Source organism: Hypanus sabinus, chromosome 6 (assembly GCF_030144855.1).
Source record: "Hypanus sabinus isolate sHypSab1 chromosome 6, sHypSab1.hap1, whole genome shotgun sequence".
Taxonomy (NCBI): domain Eukaryota; kingdom Metazoa; phylum Chordata; class Chondrichthyes; order Myliobatiformes; family Dasyatidae; genus Hypanus; species Hypanus sabinus.
In genome coordinates, this window is record NC_082711.1 from 135,135,013 (window position 1) to 135,149,419 (window position 14,407).

The window sequence follows — 14,407 nt, forward strand, 5'->3', positions numbered from 1 at the left end:
CCTGGACAAAACAAACTGGTTGGCCAGTCAGCTAGCTGTCACTTAATTCCATCTATTCCATTTTACATTTAGGAATGGTATTATGCTTTCAGCACCTGCTTCCCACCAGGGAGAATGATCTGTTTACACTTATGGTATTCCATGACAGTTACCTCCACTACATGCCTGGTGACAGTTGCACAAGCATCTTAAATAGGATGGAGATCAGACAGGTTTTACACTCCCAGACCTTTATCTTCTTCCAAATATCCCTTCCTTCCTTTTCCATAGTTCTGTCGTAATCATTTACACTCATGTTCATTTGTGTCATTCCTTCAAGAGGACCACAACCTTCTCATAGTTTGGAGGCTTGTATGCCTCAATGACCCAGAGAATTATGCTGGCTGGAGTCAGGGCTTTATGATTTGGCTCTTGGTAAGATCACCTATACCAAACAGGTCAAAGGGAAGAAGACAGACTAAAACCGGTCCACTGGTCCTCAACTCAGGGCTAACAACCATGACTGGTTAAAAAAAACTATGGAAACAGCTATGTTTCCACATCTGGGTGGGCAAAGGCAGACAAAAATAGAGGATCTTCACTGCCACCCTGAAGGGCAGCAGCGTAACAGGCAGCAAGTCACTGCTTACTCATTTCAAACTCTCACATGCTCCTTTTTTAACCATATCATCTCCTTCCATCTTCCCCTAGAAGTCACTTCTGGTCCCCCTTTCCCCAGTCCGTCACCCTGAATCACTTTTCCTGACTCTATACCTAGAAATAAATTACTCCTTTCAAACACTAAGCCCATTGGTCTGAAATAGGTTCTTTCCCCCTAAAGTGCGGACTCACCTATCAAGTCCTTCCTGTATTGAGACTACTGGCAACACATTTACAGATCTTTTCCCCCATGTTGGTCTGTCAAGATCTTTCAATCTTTACGATAGAATGGCTAAGTAGCTGCAATCCCAGATGTGCCGGCATCACCATTTCAGACTACTCACATTCCTCCCACTTCCACCGTGATTCATAGCAGGGTGCGCGAACGGTGATTCATCCAACTGCTAGTGGGCTTGTCTGCACTTTTGCTTTGTGACTATCACTCAGCTAACCAAACGCCAACATTAGTGTTGACAAAGATATTGCGACCCAGACATGCTGCTATCAAGTGTGAAGCCCAAAGATATTTACAACGTATCAATAGGTCAGCATTAAATGAAGTATTTGTAACTGATTTTACTTGTACCTTTGCCAAGCAATGCAACTTTAAGGAGTGATGCCTCAAAAAAAAGGCAGCATCCACCATTAAAGATCCCCACCACCCTGTTTTCATCGCTACCATTAGGAAGTACAGGAGCCTAATAGCACACAACTCAACGATTCAGGAATAGCTTCTTCTCCTCTGCCCTCTGATTTCTGAATGGACATTGAACCCATTGAACTTTTTAAAACTTACAGTTTTGCATTAATTTAATACTTGCTGTAAATGTTTTCCTTCTATTATTTACTGCATTGTACTGCTGCCGCAAAGACAAATTTCACGTCATATGTTGGTGATATTAAACCTGATTCTGATCTGCTAACCAAAAACAGAACAGCTATTCCAGTGTCCAATGTAACATTTACACTGCCTTGCTGAATGTGTACACTGCATCTACGCAGTCTTCAACATAAGTACAACTAATAGCAAAATCATCACCCAGTATAAACTAGCAAACCATCGTTGTCTGGTGTCAGCCACATCAAGCAAATTATTCCTGGGTATCCAATGACTTTCCAATTGGAGAGCAAGACGAGTCCCTAACATTTACCAGGTGATCTCATCGCACATCTGCAGTGTACACGTATACTTTAAACTTTGCTCCTCAGCTTATCGTTTTGCAAAGCGTGAGCCCGTTTTCATCGCTTTTATTTCACTGGATAATGAATGTTATCATGTGTGCTGTATGCAACTTGTTTTCAATAACCGTGTCACCATAGCCACACCCATGACCAGCCAGCGATAGCCAAACAATCCACTCCTTAAATGTTTAGCTCATTTATAGGAGTTCTGATAACTAATCTATTAATTTCTTTCTCATGGTCAAATTATACCATGGATTTACATAGACCATAAGATATAGGAGCAGAATTAGGCCATTCGGTATATTTCAAATAGAATAATGCAAGATATATTTTGAAATATGATTCTAATTTCCTCAGAATGACAATTTCTGACCAAGTCACATCACCTAGTGATGGGAGATGCTATGTGAAATTCAGGTTTTTAAAAATGTAATTTTTAAAGTTGTGGTGATATAGCAAATTCCCTTATACAATTCCCTTTGGTGTATTATTAAATCCTTATAATTTATCAATTATAACATAAAACAGACACTTTTGTTAAAACAGATTAACAAAAGGTTAGCATTAAATGCAAAAATCTGCCCCCCCCCCCCGCCCTCACCCGGGGGTGTCTGTAAAGCATTCCCTCCACCTTTCATGACTGAACCAGCAGACACTCGTTAAACGGTGTCAATCGACCACGAGGTGTCTGGTACTGATGAAGTTAAAATCTGGGCGGGGTCCCAGAAATCTTCCGTGGGATGCACCACACAGGAGAAAGAACCAGTGCTCCCTAAATTTTCCCCGCCAATACCGCAGAAAAAGGGCGTGGGTAATCAATGGATGCCGAAGAGGAGGATACAAGGTAAATTGACCATGTTACGATTCAAATCGATTTATAGGACGCTCTCTTTCCGAATAAATTCACCATGGGACTATAAAAACATATTTTACAAAAATATTTTTTAAATGGTTAATATTCGGTCGCTTGCCGTTTCCAAATTGGCAATATGAAACGTGACTTTCGCTTAAAAAATTGCAGAGACAATGCGGCTGAGGGGTTTCCATGGGCGTACCTAACACAGCCAAGAGACAAATGGTGCAATAAAGACACGGGCATGCGGACCGAGGACTGCGCCACTCCCAGAGCCAAAAAAACACGACACGCGTCTCCTCCGTTAATTTACAAGTAACCGGCCCAGCACAATCCACCGGGCGCTGAAACGGAAAAAAAACCTCCAGGGAGGGGACAATGACTCGTAGTAGGTTTGACCGGGAAAGTCGGATACCTGCAGTGTCACACCGGCAGAATATTCCAGAATTGTTCCCCCCCTCCCAGTTATTTGCTTTGTTCGCTGTCAGAAGCGGAGAGCCTCCCGCAGATTGACAGCGATGCATTCCAGAGGGCAGGGGGAGGGGGTGGGAACAATACCCTCGGACACCCCCACCATACACCCTCCTGGGGGTGGGACAGGGAGCCTGTTGATCGCGGGAGCGGAAGGTTGCAGACTCGGGCGAGCTCCAGTCACTCAGAAAGAACGTGCCATTTAAAGCTGCAGTTAGCGCCTCTATTTCTATCTCCACCACCCCCACCCCACTCCTCACCGGATGCACGCGGGGCAGAGGAAGGCTCTGCAGATACTACTAAAAAGGGGGCAGCTTAAAGGCTTTATTTTAAAACCCGTCAGCAAAACCACGCCATTCAGTTTTAAATATCCATTTCAGCTGACGCCGCGGGTAGGAAACCCGATCAATGATGCTCAATCGAAGAAAGCGGCTTGGGCGAGAAATTTCTCGTCAAGGCACCGCCCAGTCGGCATTATCCGCATTCTGTTGTTTTTTTCCCCCCTTGGCCAAAGATTTCATCGCTTTAATCTCAGCCACAATATGTCTCGTGTAAAAACAATTCACTTCACATCTTCACAGACCAAATGGCAAATTCACTAGGTTAAGAATTCAGGCGCAAATCTAGATATTCCGGAATTAAGTGATTTGCTGGCCCTGTCCCACCAACAAAAAATATCTGGGTTAGACACCTCCCACCCTGGGCCCAAAAACTGCATGTCAAACACCGTACTGGCTTCATTCATTGCAAACGGGTTATCGGCTTGCAGCATCGCCTAGTTAGGTACTGATAAAAGGCTGGGAAAGGAGAGGAATGGGGTGTGGGTGGGGGGAGATCAGAAAAATAAAACTCCATTGGGAAGTGGCGAAAAGACGAAATAGGTAAACGGGGAGAAATAACTCACAAAGACATACCGATTTCATCGCGGCTGCCATATCGTCGTACCGTTCGGCTTGTTCAGCCAGCCTGGCTTTCTGCACTAGCTGCTCACGGTCTACCATTTTTCTACCGGATGCGTTTGTACAAAGAGGTATAAACTAAAACGTTTATCTAGAAGGAAATGGGAATCGGCGTTGCTTTATTCCTGCAGCAGGCTGCCCCTCGCTCACACCGCTGCCGCAGCCGGTGCCTCCCAGTCTCGCGCCGACAGAACACCCCCAGCATTCCGCGTTGACGTCACTGCCCATATATAGGCACCACCGTGCCGCCGGCGACGTCACTGCCCATATTCCGACCGCCCCGGATTTCCTCTTTTGGAAACAAAGTAGCAAATGAGCGTGGCGTGTTGACTGACCGCCCGCCCCGCTCCTTTGCAGTGACTCGCTTCCGAACTACATTTCCCAGCCACGCCCGCTGGGGACGTTGCGCCGTGGCTAACGGGCTCGGGCGACTTCAGCCAAGTGCGGCTAGAAAGCGTGGGTTTCAGGCACTCATTAACCGGGAGACGGGTCCGGAACATGGAAAGGAAGCACTCTTACTGGGGGAGTTGTGAACAGAGAAGGGTAGGAAGAAAGAGGAGTGGGACGGTGGTTTTGGGTGGGGTATTATTTGGAAAGAAGGTGGCAAGCGAGAACTATGAGATTGGAAGTGTTGGGAGAGGATTTGGGAAGTGGAAGGTGTGGTTTTGGGAAGAGGCTGGTGAGAACAGGAAGGTGGGTGGCGGCAGTGAGTGTGGGCTGTGAGGACATAGGGAAGAACTAGAGAGTGGGTGTGAACAAGGAGGAAGGAGAGAGAAGGAATGAAGGGAAATAGGGGAGGAAGAGGCCCAATGGGCCTGTTTTCATGCTGTATAATCTTAGGTGGAAAAGGAGAAAGTGGGTGAAGTGGGAGTTAGGTGAGGCGAAGAAGAAATATTAGAAGCTCTAAGCAGTTTTAGCAGCATCTGTGGAAAGAAAATTAGCGTATGGGTCTTTCATTTCCTTGTGTCATAGGAGGCCATTTAACCTATTATGCTAGCTCATGATGCATTCCCACTAAAAACAACATCTCCGTGGATTCATAAGTGACCAGCTCAACGATTCACCCAGATGCATTTCGATCAATTTATGATGGGTCCGTTAACAGGATCATGTTGGTAAATCCACACCATAACAATAGGAACCTGCAAACTCTGCAGGCAGGGCTGGGGTTCAGGACTGAACTTGGATTATTCTACACACTGTGTCATTTTGTTGTCAACGTGTGTTTTTTTTAACGGGGATTTATTTACTCTGGACACTTGGATTGTTTTTAATTCAGACTTAATTTTGTTATTTGTCATCCTAATATGCTTTCAGGCTTCCACATTAAATTGTTGAGTCATACAATACAACTCAGGAGGAGACTATTTAGCCCTGTGTTGTCTGCAGTCTCTGCCAGCTTGGGTCAGTTCAGCTGGTTTGGAGAGGTGTGAAACCAACTTAAATTTTCATAGTGGTGGAATCCGAACATCAGCATTGCTGACTGAAGCTATCTGTACCGATAGGATTGATCAGATTCCTATTGGTATTCCATGAAGAGCTGTCACAACTAACCTTCACTTCTGCTAGCCGAAAGTTAAATAATATCAGAGATTTAATAGAAAGCTCCTAAATCAAGGGGAATTTTGCTAGCAAAGATACAAAGAAGAGTCGTGGTCTTGACTAGAAGGACAGATTAAAGATGATTTGCAAACCTACAGGGAGGAAAGATATTGCATACAGTGCCTGAAAAGATAAATAGTCTCATTAGCAAATTGCAAAGGTGATTTGTTGTATATTTCAGAAAATAAATGACATTATGCTGTGAGGAAAGAGCAGAATGTACAGTGATGTGGTTAATTGGATGGCTCATACAAAAAGGTGGACCTGGCTTGTTGACCTATGTGATGCTTAACAACTCGTTTGAATGCAGCTGAATCTTGCTTTAAACCTTTCAATTTATGATCAGCATGATAAAAGGCAGATCAATCAGGAGTGAAATACATAAAGTAAGAGAGCGTGACATTCCAAACAGCTAATTTCACAAGTAACTCTCTTCAGCTCATCAGTAGAAGTTCTAGAAATTGCAGCAGACAGAAGACCTGGTTAATTGGCACTATAGTGATGACTTTTGCCATTTTCTTCTGGGGCAGTAATTGTCAAGCATTGCATTCAAAGAGCATCAAAATAATACAAATTCTTTGCTTTAAAGCAGAGTGTGGTTATAACTGTATGTAACTTTGGGAATGGCAAATTGCCTGTTTAACCTCTCACCAAAGCAAGATGTGGTTCTCAACAGGAATTGTTGCTTTTCTTCACTTCTATGGGGGATGCTGTCACTGAGTGGATTCTTAAGAAGAAAGGGGTTCACTTTTTCATGCAGCTCACTTTAGACCTTCTGGGGTTCATAGATCCATGGGTTAGGGAGATAAGAAATTTCTACGCAAGCTCCCTGGAAAACGTGATTGATATTGTCTTTGGTGATGAGCTCTTCTGGGTCTCCTATGGTCTGCTCTTCCAGAGTGTCTGTGTCATCAGTCAAGTGAAGCAGAAGAGATGGACAAATCCCCTTATTTAATCAGCTTATCTTTAAGAGAAATGGGTAAAATCCAAGGAAAGCACAGGCTTTGCACAGCAGGGCTGTGCTTGTATGTACATTAGTATGCAGAGGACCAATGTTCAATTTGTTGAAGTAACTCATTACTGATAATAAAATGAACTGAATTAACTGGGCCCAGAACACGTGCATTCTTATGACTCCAGCATGCTTTTATTTTACTTGTACACAAGCAGAACAGCATAGCCCCATCATCCACACCTGTTCTAAAGTCTGAACATAAAAATGCTATTTTTATACAGAATTGGTTTTTAATTATGAATATTGATTATTATAAATTGTACATGTTTGAATTTCTTACTCATAAGATCAAACACCATTCAAAATAGAGATGTTAAAATCCATCGAAACTTCAAGCAGACAGCCGATGATATTTTGATATTAGTAAGGACAGTAGAGCCTTGTTGAGTATGTTTCATATCCTTCTATTACCTCATTTGTCTCCAGTACCCCCTATTGTGTAGAAACATAGAAAACCTACAGCACAGTACAGGTCCTTCAGCCCACAATGCTGTGCCGAACATGACCTTACCTTAGAAATTAACTAGGGTTACCCATAGCCCTCTATTTTTCTGAGCTCCACGTACCTGTCCAGGAGTCTCTTAAAAGACCCTATTGTATCCGCCTCCACCACTGTCGCCGGCAACCCATTCCACGCACTCAACACTCTGAGTAAAAAAAACTTACCCGACATCTCAGTACCTACTCCCAAGCACCTTAAAACTGTGCCCTCTTGTGTTACCCATTTCAGCCCCGTAACAGGAAGCTATGTTTTAAAAAGATAGTTCTGGAGAAGTCTCACTACAGAGGCTTTACTCATTTGTCTTCGGTATACACTATCTCAACTGTACCAAACAGAGGTGTCTCCAAAGGTTTTGCTTGACTACAACTACAACAGGCTATTCTTGCCTTGCATGACTGCAATGGCCCAGGTTCAATTCCCACCGCTGTCTGTAAGGAGTTTGTACGTTCTTCCCATGACCACGTGAGTTTTCTCCGGGTGCTCTGGTTCCCCCCCACGGTCCAAAGACATACTGATTGGTAGGTTAATTGGTTGTTGTAACTTGTCCCATGGTTAAGCAAGGGTTAAATTGGGGGTTGCTAGGTTGCAAGGCTCAAAGGGTTTGTTCCGTGCTGTATATCATTAAATAAAAGTTGTGGTAAATGATCCTTGACAAACTCTGCTCCTCTCCACCTAGTGCTCCTTGACCGGTTGAGTGCTTCCAACCTTTTCTACCAATTGTTGTTTTCTCAGAATAATTGTGTTGAAAGTCTTACTGGTGACAACCTTTCAGATATTGCACTACTGTTGTTGTCATCTGGAGGGAGCTTCAAACCGGAATAAAGTTGCTCACAATTGCAAAGTTTCTGCCAAGAAATGCAGAGACAATCTTATTGACAGGACAACGGAAGATATGCACTGTATTTCCCTACCATATTAAATAGATTGTCACAGTTTTTGCAGCCTTAGCTGAAGTGTTTTCATGATTATTCTCCGGGTAACGTATTGATTTATTAAAAGTTATTGTCATTTCCCCTTAATGAAACAGCAAGTCTGTTCATAATTTAAAGGCTTCACTGATGATGTTAGATCAGCCACTTTGTGCTACAGTCATTCCCTTGTCAATTCTTGCTGCTTACTGATCTTAAGACACAAACAACTGCAGACGCTAGAGCAAACTGCTGGAGGAACTCTGCCCGTCAGGCAGCATCTGTGGAGGAAAATGGACAGTTGATGTTTCGGGGAGATACCCTAGCAAATTTCTACAGCTGTACCATGGAGACCATTCTAACTGGCTGCATCACTGTCCAGTATTGGTGGGGGGGGGGGGGGGCTGGTACTGCACAGGATCGGAAGAAGCTGCAGAAAGTTGTGAGCTCGGTTAGCACCGTCATGGGCACTAGCCTCCGTGGCATCCAAGACATCTTCAAGGAGTGCTGCCTCATAAAGGTGTCATCCATCATGAAGGACACACATCACCCAGGACATGCCCTCTTCTCATTGCTTCCATCAGGGAGGAGGTACAGGAGCCTGAGGGAACACACTGGATTTATAAGTTCCTTGGATACATATTTTATTTGGTATGTGGAATATCATGGCATTCAGTAACAACTTTTTCCCCTCTGCTGTCCAATTTCTGAATTGACATCTAACACCCGAACACTACCCACATCTTACACTGTCCTCTAGATGCTATTAAACGGCTGCAGTAAGGGAAGGGGAGGGAAAGGTCGATGGACTCCTGGTTGCCTGGTAACCCTCCCCTGCCCCTCTAGGTCCCATGATAGGATTGTCCTACTGTAATGATCTATGGAGCAGAGTTTGCAATGGCAGTTCTTGTGAATTGTACGGAGAGGCCATGAACAGTGATGGGAAACTCCAGTGAAAGTTTTCTGTGATGCTGATCTCTGATAATAGGTATGTGTAAGACACTTTGTGACGAGCCTTTCGTTTCCCAGCATGTGTCACTGATCGTAGATTCCACCCAAATTTTTCAATTTAATATAGTTAAAAGAGGACCTGTGTCTCATAACTTGAGACACTTGGATGCATGACAACTGTTGCAGACTAAAGTGAATCACACACCAGATGCCAGGACCAGTTTCTCAATGAGAGTATTTTGACCTGGAAGAGATTGCTAGCATAATACCAGTTTTAACCCAGAAATGATTGCTACCATGATATTCCACATACCAAATAAAATATGTATCCAAGTAACTTATAAATATCAAGGCTGGAATAAAACTGTTTTGATGAGTACTTAGGATGATTATGTACCAGCCCTGTTTCAGTAATGCCTATTGTGACTTAGAACCTGTAAGATTAAACATCATACCAAAATAGTTCTACGTGGTACAGAGGGAGTGCTGGACTGTCAGAGGTTCATGCTTCATCAAGACACTGGTGCACTATATTGTGTGGCTTGTTATACTTTACCTCTGAAATTCATTCCATTGCATTCAGTGGCATGATTTTCAGAAGCAGGCTGCAGGGCAGTGGCACTGCTAAATGATTCATTTAGCACTTCTGACAAGGAATAAACATCCTGGTAATCAATCTTTTTCATGAGTTGCTATCTCTACATTTATCCTTAAACCAACGTTACTGAAAAAAATATACCTGGTCACTATTTTCGTGCTATTTGAAGAACCTAACTCTGTTTATATTATAGATATGACACACTTAAATATAAAATAGATTTTGGAATATTCTGAAGTTGTGAAAGGTGTTATATAAATGTAGGTCCTATCCTTTAACACCACATATATTCTCTATGTGAAGGATTTTTTGTAAAACTTCAGTTCCAAACTTGGTTTTACTGCTTTGGTCCAGGGGCTCATTGCTGCTCAAAGTATCACCGCAGATGAAGTTAATTTGGGCTAGGAATATTGTATGTAGTTTTGGCAAAGCATGTTTGTATGGGAAGAGGTAAAGATAACAGGATCAAGTTTCCACTTTGAGTGGAAATGGCAGACTGAGCAAAAATTACAAGTATCATTCTTTGAAGGTGGGAGACTAGTTCTAGAAAGTGAATTTAGAGAAGTATACAGAATCCTACACTCTATAAATAAAAGTAAATACACAGAGGTTAAGAGAATGGAATGTGATAAGCATTTCTGAAAAGGTTGGAATGGTCACAACTGAAGTGATCTATCTATCTTGGGCCACCAGAATTTAGAAGTTGTGTGGGCGTTGTTTAAGGTACAGTAAAGATTGAGGCAGGGTAGTTGAGGGTTGTGGAGGAAGTTTAATGGGGATAATGCTGGGGAGTGCCAGATCCAACATTAAGTATCTGGCAGTGATGAGATGTTTAAAATGAGTTATGCATCAAATTCCACTACTTTGACTGCACTGCTCTGTCTTGGTGAGTGTCAGTGCAGAAATGAAGCAGGCCTGAATTTGTAACACCGGACAAGCAAATGTGTTACCTTTGGAACAAATTCCTGTAGAAAGGCATAGCATTTAGGGCAATACAGATGGTTTTGCACAGTTGAGCAGAGAAAGCTGAGCTTGCAGCCCACAGTTGGGGAGAAACAGAGAGGAGGTAAATTGAGTGACAACCAATAAAGGGAACAACTGGGACATAGATGAGAAATCCCAGAAGGTTTGGACCTGCCCATTTTCTAGCTAGGTGAGAACAGGAAGACAAAATTATCAAGGCGGCACTGTGGCACACAAGGTAGCTGGAATGGTGATATGGAAAATGTCTAAAGAAAAAGGTTAAGAACTGGAGAGTGACTGCAGCTGATAGATGTAGATTCCATACTCCATTTTAAAGAATGCTTCTCAGTCTCAGGACCACTAAACATCCCACAACCAAAATCACTTAAGGCAGGTTGTCCGATTATTATCCAATTGCTCTATGTGTAGTATGAGACTTCACTGCTTGAAAACTGTCCATACATTGTTTTATCATGAAGTTCCGTCTCTCATGTAGGTGGGTTTGCAGTGACACAATGTAACGATTGCGGATTTCATCCTGTGAACATTAGTCCTAACTTTTTCCAAAAGTCTTGTTTTTTATTTAACTAAACATTTAGGTCAATTTCATTTTTAAATCAAATTTAAATCCCATCATGAATTCTGAACTTGAGTCCACTAGCCCACAAGTTACCACAGCACCAACACAAGGTGCTGTATAAACATTGATCCATTTCTCGTCAGGAAACAGTAGTGATAAGTTCTATAATGAAAGAACATGCAAGAGTGGAGCACAGGAACAGGTCCTTCTGTCCACAATGTTCTGCCCAGTTAATTAGATTAGTAATTAAATGCCTAATTAAATTAATTCCTTCTGCCTACGCAAAGTCCATATCTCCATTCACTGCAAATTCACGTACCTAAAAGCCTCTTAAATGCTTTCTATCACACTTGCATCAATGATCACCTCTGGCAAAGCATTTAAAGCACCCACTGCTCCACGTATGGTAAAAAACTTGCATTGTCTGTATCCTTTGAATTACACCTTCTCACGTTAAAAGCTTACCCTCTAGTACTAGACATTTCAACCATGGGGAAGAAGATATGATTGTGGACTTGACACCATGACCAAAGTAAATGTTACATCCTTACTGAGGTCCATCTTTAGCTCACCCGAACAGTTGGTTTGTAGACTATAGTTAATATTTTTCTGTGTTTGGCCTTTCTTTCACAGTACTTTAGTAGTAGGCAGCCGTCAGTCCCAGGAGATCATGGGTTTGAGCCTCTGGTGAACTGTGTCCTCTCCATGGTGGGAAGATATATTGCCCCTCTCCACGTCATTGATGTAGTCCAAGGGAAGGGCAAGCACCCAAAACAGTTTAGCACCTGTGTCATCACAGAGGTTGTCAGACTGAAATTGTAAACATCAAACTACCTTAGGGGCCCTGGCTCTGGATTTCTTTCTCAGGGTTTATTCCAAAGCAAGGCAGCGGAGGTTTAAAATCAGTTTTCCATCTAGGTCGGCTGATGCCCAAGGCTGACAATTGAAGTCAGTACATTGAAGTTAGTAAAGCAATTGTCCTTTAAATGTTGGGTGTGTTTCACATCCTTCCATTAATCTTATCTCATTTGTCTCTGGCAGAGATGAGGTGTAAAGGGAAACTATGTTGTTCTAGGTTGATAAAACAGTGCCATAGTTATTCTCATCTATCTGTCATCAGGAAGCAATTTTGGCTCAGGCAGTCTCACTTCAAAGGTCTCCCTTGTCTAGGTTTGACTGGGGTCCATGTCAGAATCAGGTTTATTATCACCGGCATGTGGCATGAAATTTGTTAACTTACCAGCAGCAGTTCAATGCAATATATAATCCAGCAGAGAAAAATAATAAATAAAAATAATAATGGTATATAAGTAAATCAATTACAGTATATGTATATTAAATAGATTTTTAAAATGCAAAAAACAGAAATACTATATATATTTTAAAAAGTGAGGTAGTGTCCAAGGGTTCAATATCCATTTAGGAATTGGATGGCAGAGGGGAAGAAGCTGTTCCTGAATCACTGAGTGTGTGCTTTCAGGCTTCTGTACCTCCTACCTGATGGTAACAGTGAATACAGTACAGAGGCCCAGGTTCTGCAACTTCTCCATCAGGATTGTGGGAATGATGGTGTTAAATGCTGAGCTATAATCAATGAACAGCATCCTGACATAGGTGTTTGTGTTGTCCAGGTTTCGTTTACCCCTAGAGTTGGTTTGTTAATAGTTAATATTTTTCTGTATTTGGATTTTCTTTCATAGTACGTTTAATAATTGACATTTTAGCTTTGTTACTTACATTCAAATATTTCTTTCATAAGGTCAATGTTCATTTTGATGGTCTGGTGAAATGCCAAAATTGTACTGTGGAAGTATATTTGATTTGTCCTGTCATAATTTGTGCGTAACAACCGCAGATCCTTAATACATGGTTTGTGTTGTTGCTATTGATAAGGACATAATGAAATGTGGGTTTTCACGAATCCTCCCGTCGGTAAGATCATGGTTGATCTTTGCTGACAAAAATTCCTATAAAATTCCACAAGAACCTAGTCTTCCTTGGATCCTAATACTTATAGTTCCTGGCCTGATTGTCTATAGCCCGCTGAGCTTGATGATGACACTTTGTAACCATTGGCATAAAGAAACTACTCTACATATTGTTCCTGGAGAGCTGAAACATTACCTGAGATAATGCTTCCTGGTTCTGAACCAGACTACCCGGCTGCCTTAAGCAGCAACACAACCTTACTGATCTCTTTTAGCATCTTGCATGTGTTATCACTTCTCATCCCTGTTCCCTCTGAGCTGTGCTGGTGCAAGGCCGCAGCTACGCACATAGCCTTTGTTACCGCAGCTGGAATTTTCTTTTATATACTGTTAATGTAATTGTGTGTTACTGAATATAATCCATAAATTCTCTAAATAATAAATGTGCCACATTTACTTTAAAATATTTTAAAGTTTCAACCTATTTGCAGTACACTGTCAATGTTTCAAGTTACAACATTGTTTCAAATTGTAACAATAAACACAGAATGGAAGTCGGTGGCTCATTGTTAATAAATTGCTGGCCTGCTGAACACACTGCGAAAGTTTTTCTTTGTTATACTGTATTCCATTATACCCTTCAATTAATATATAAGATAAAATGTGTATTTTTTCAATTTTCATTAAAAACATTCATAGTATGCAGATCACAGAAACAAAACATTCAAGTGCAGTTTTCAGGCTGTCTAAAAATTTCCTGCTCAGGCCAATAGTCTACACAGCTGTAAAGAAAAAGTTAGAGGGAATGTTGCATTTCTCATCTTTGAGAATTCAGCAAACAGGAATCCTTGTTCAGTTTATTGTAAGAGAGAGTGGATAACAAGTCAGCTAATAGGACGAGGGTGCTCAAGAATACCAGTGCTGAAAATAGCAGGGCCCAGCATACTGGTGTCAGAGACAGGCAGAAAATTTCCATAAGACATAGGAGCAGAATTTGGCCATTCAGTCCTTCGGCTCCAATCCACCACTTCATCATGGCTAATTTATTATCCCACTCAGTACCAATTTCCAGCCTTCTTTCCATAACTATTGACACCCTGATTAATCAAGAACATATTATTCTTCCACCTTAAGTATACCCAATGATTTGATGTGCACAGCTGTCAATGACAATGAATTCTACAGATTCATCACCCTTGGGCTAAAGCGATTTTTTCTTCATCTCTGTTCTAAATGGATGTCCGTCTGTTCTG

The 14,407-nt window shown here is 42.0% G+C and overlaps 1 protein-coding gene and 1 long non-coding RNA gene across 5 annotated transcripts in view; one reads left to right on the plus strand and one right to left on the minus strand.

The window, feature by feature from the left end:
- LOC132395857 (14-3-3 protein gamma-B) overlaps window positions 1–4,323 on the minus strand; it is a 51,190-nt gene extending 46,867 nt beyond the window's left edge. The window contains exon 1 of the mRNA XM_059972977.1: window positions 4,063–4,323. Coding sequence (XP_059828960.1) covers window positions 4,063–4,149 — 87 coding nt within the window. The 5' untranslated portion in view covers window positions 4,150–4,323. The remainder of the gene's footprint in view (window positions 1–4,062) is intronic.
- The window catches only part of LOC132395858 (uncharacterized), a 49,481-nt gene continuing 37,622 nt past the window's right edge, over window positions 2,549–14,407 (plus strand). For 3 of the 4 annotated variants that reach the window (XR_009512764.1, XR_009512765.1, XR_009512763.1), the window contains exon 1: window positions 2,549–2,668. This is a non-coding gene — a long non-coding RNA (uncharacterized LOC132395858). The remainder of the gene's footprint in view (window positions 2,669–14,407) is intronic. The other variant, XR_009512766.1, reaches the window with a different exon arrangement.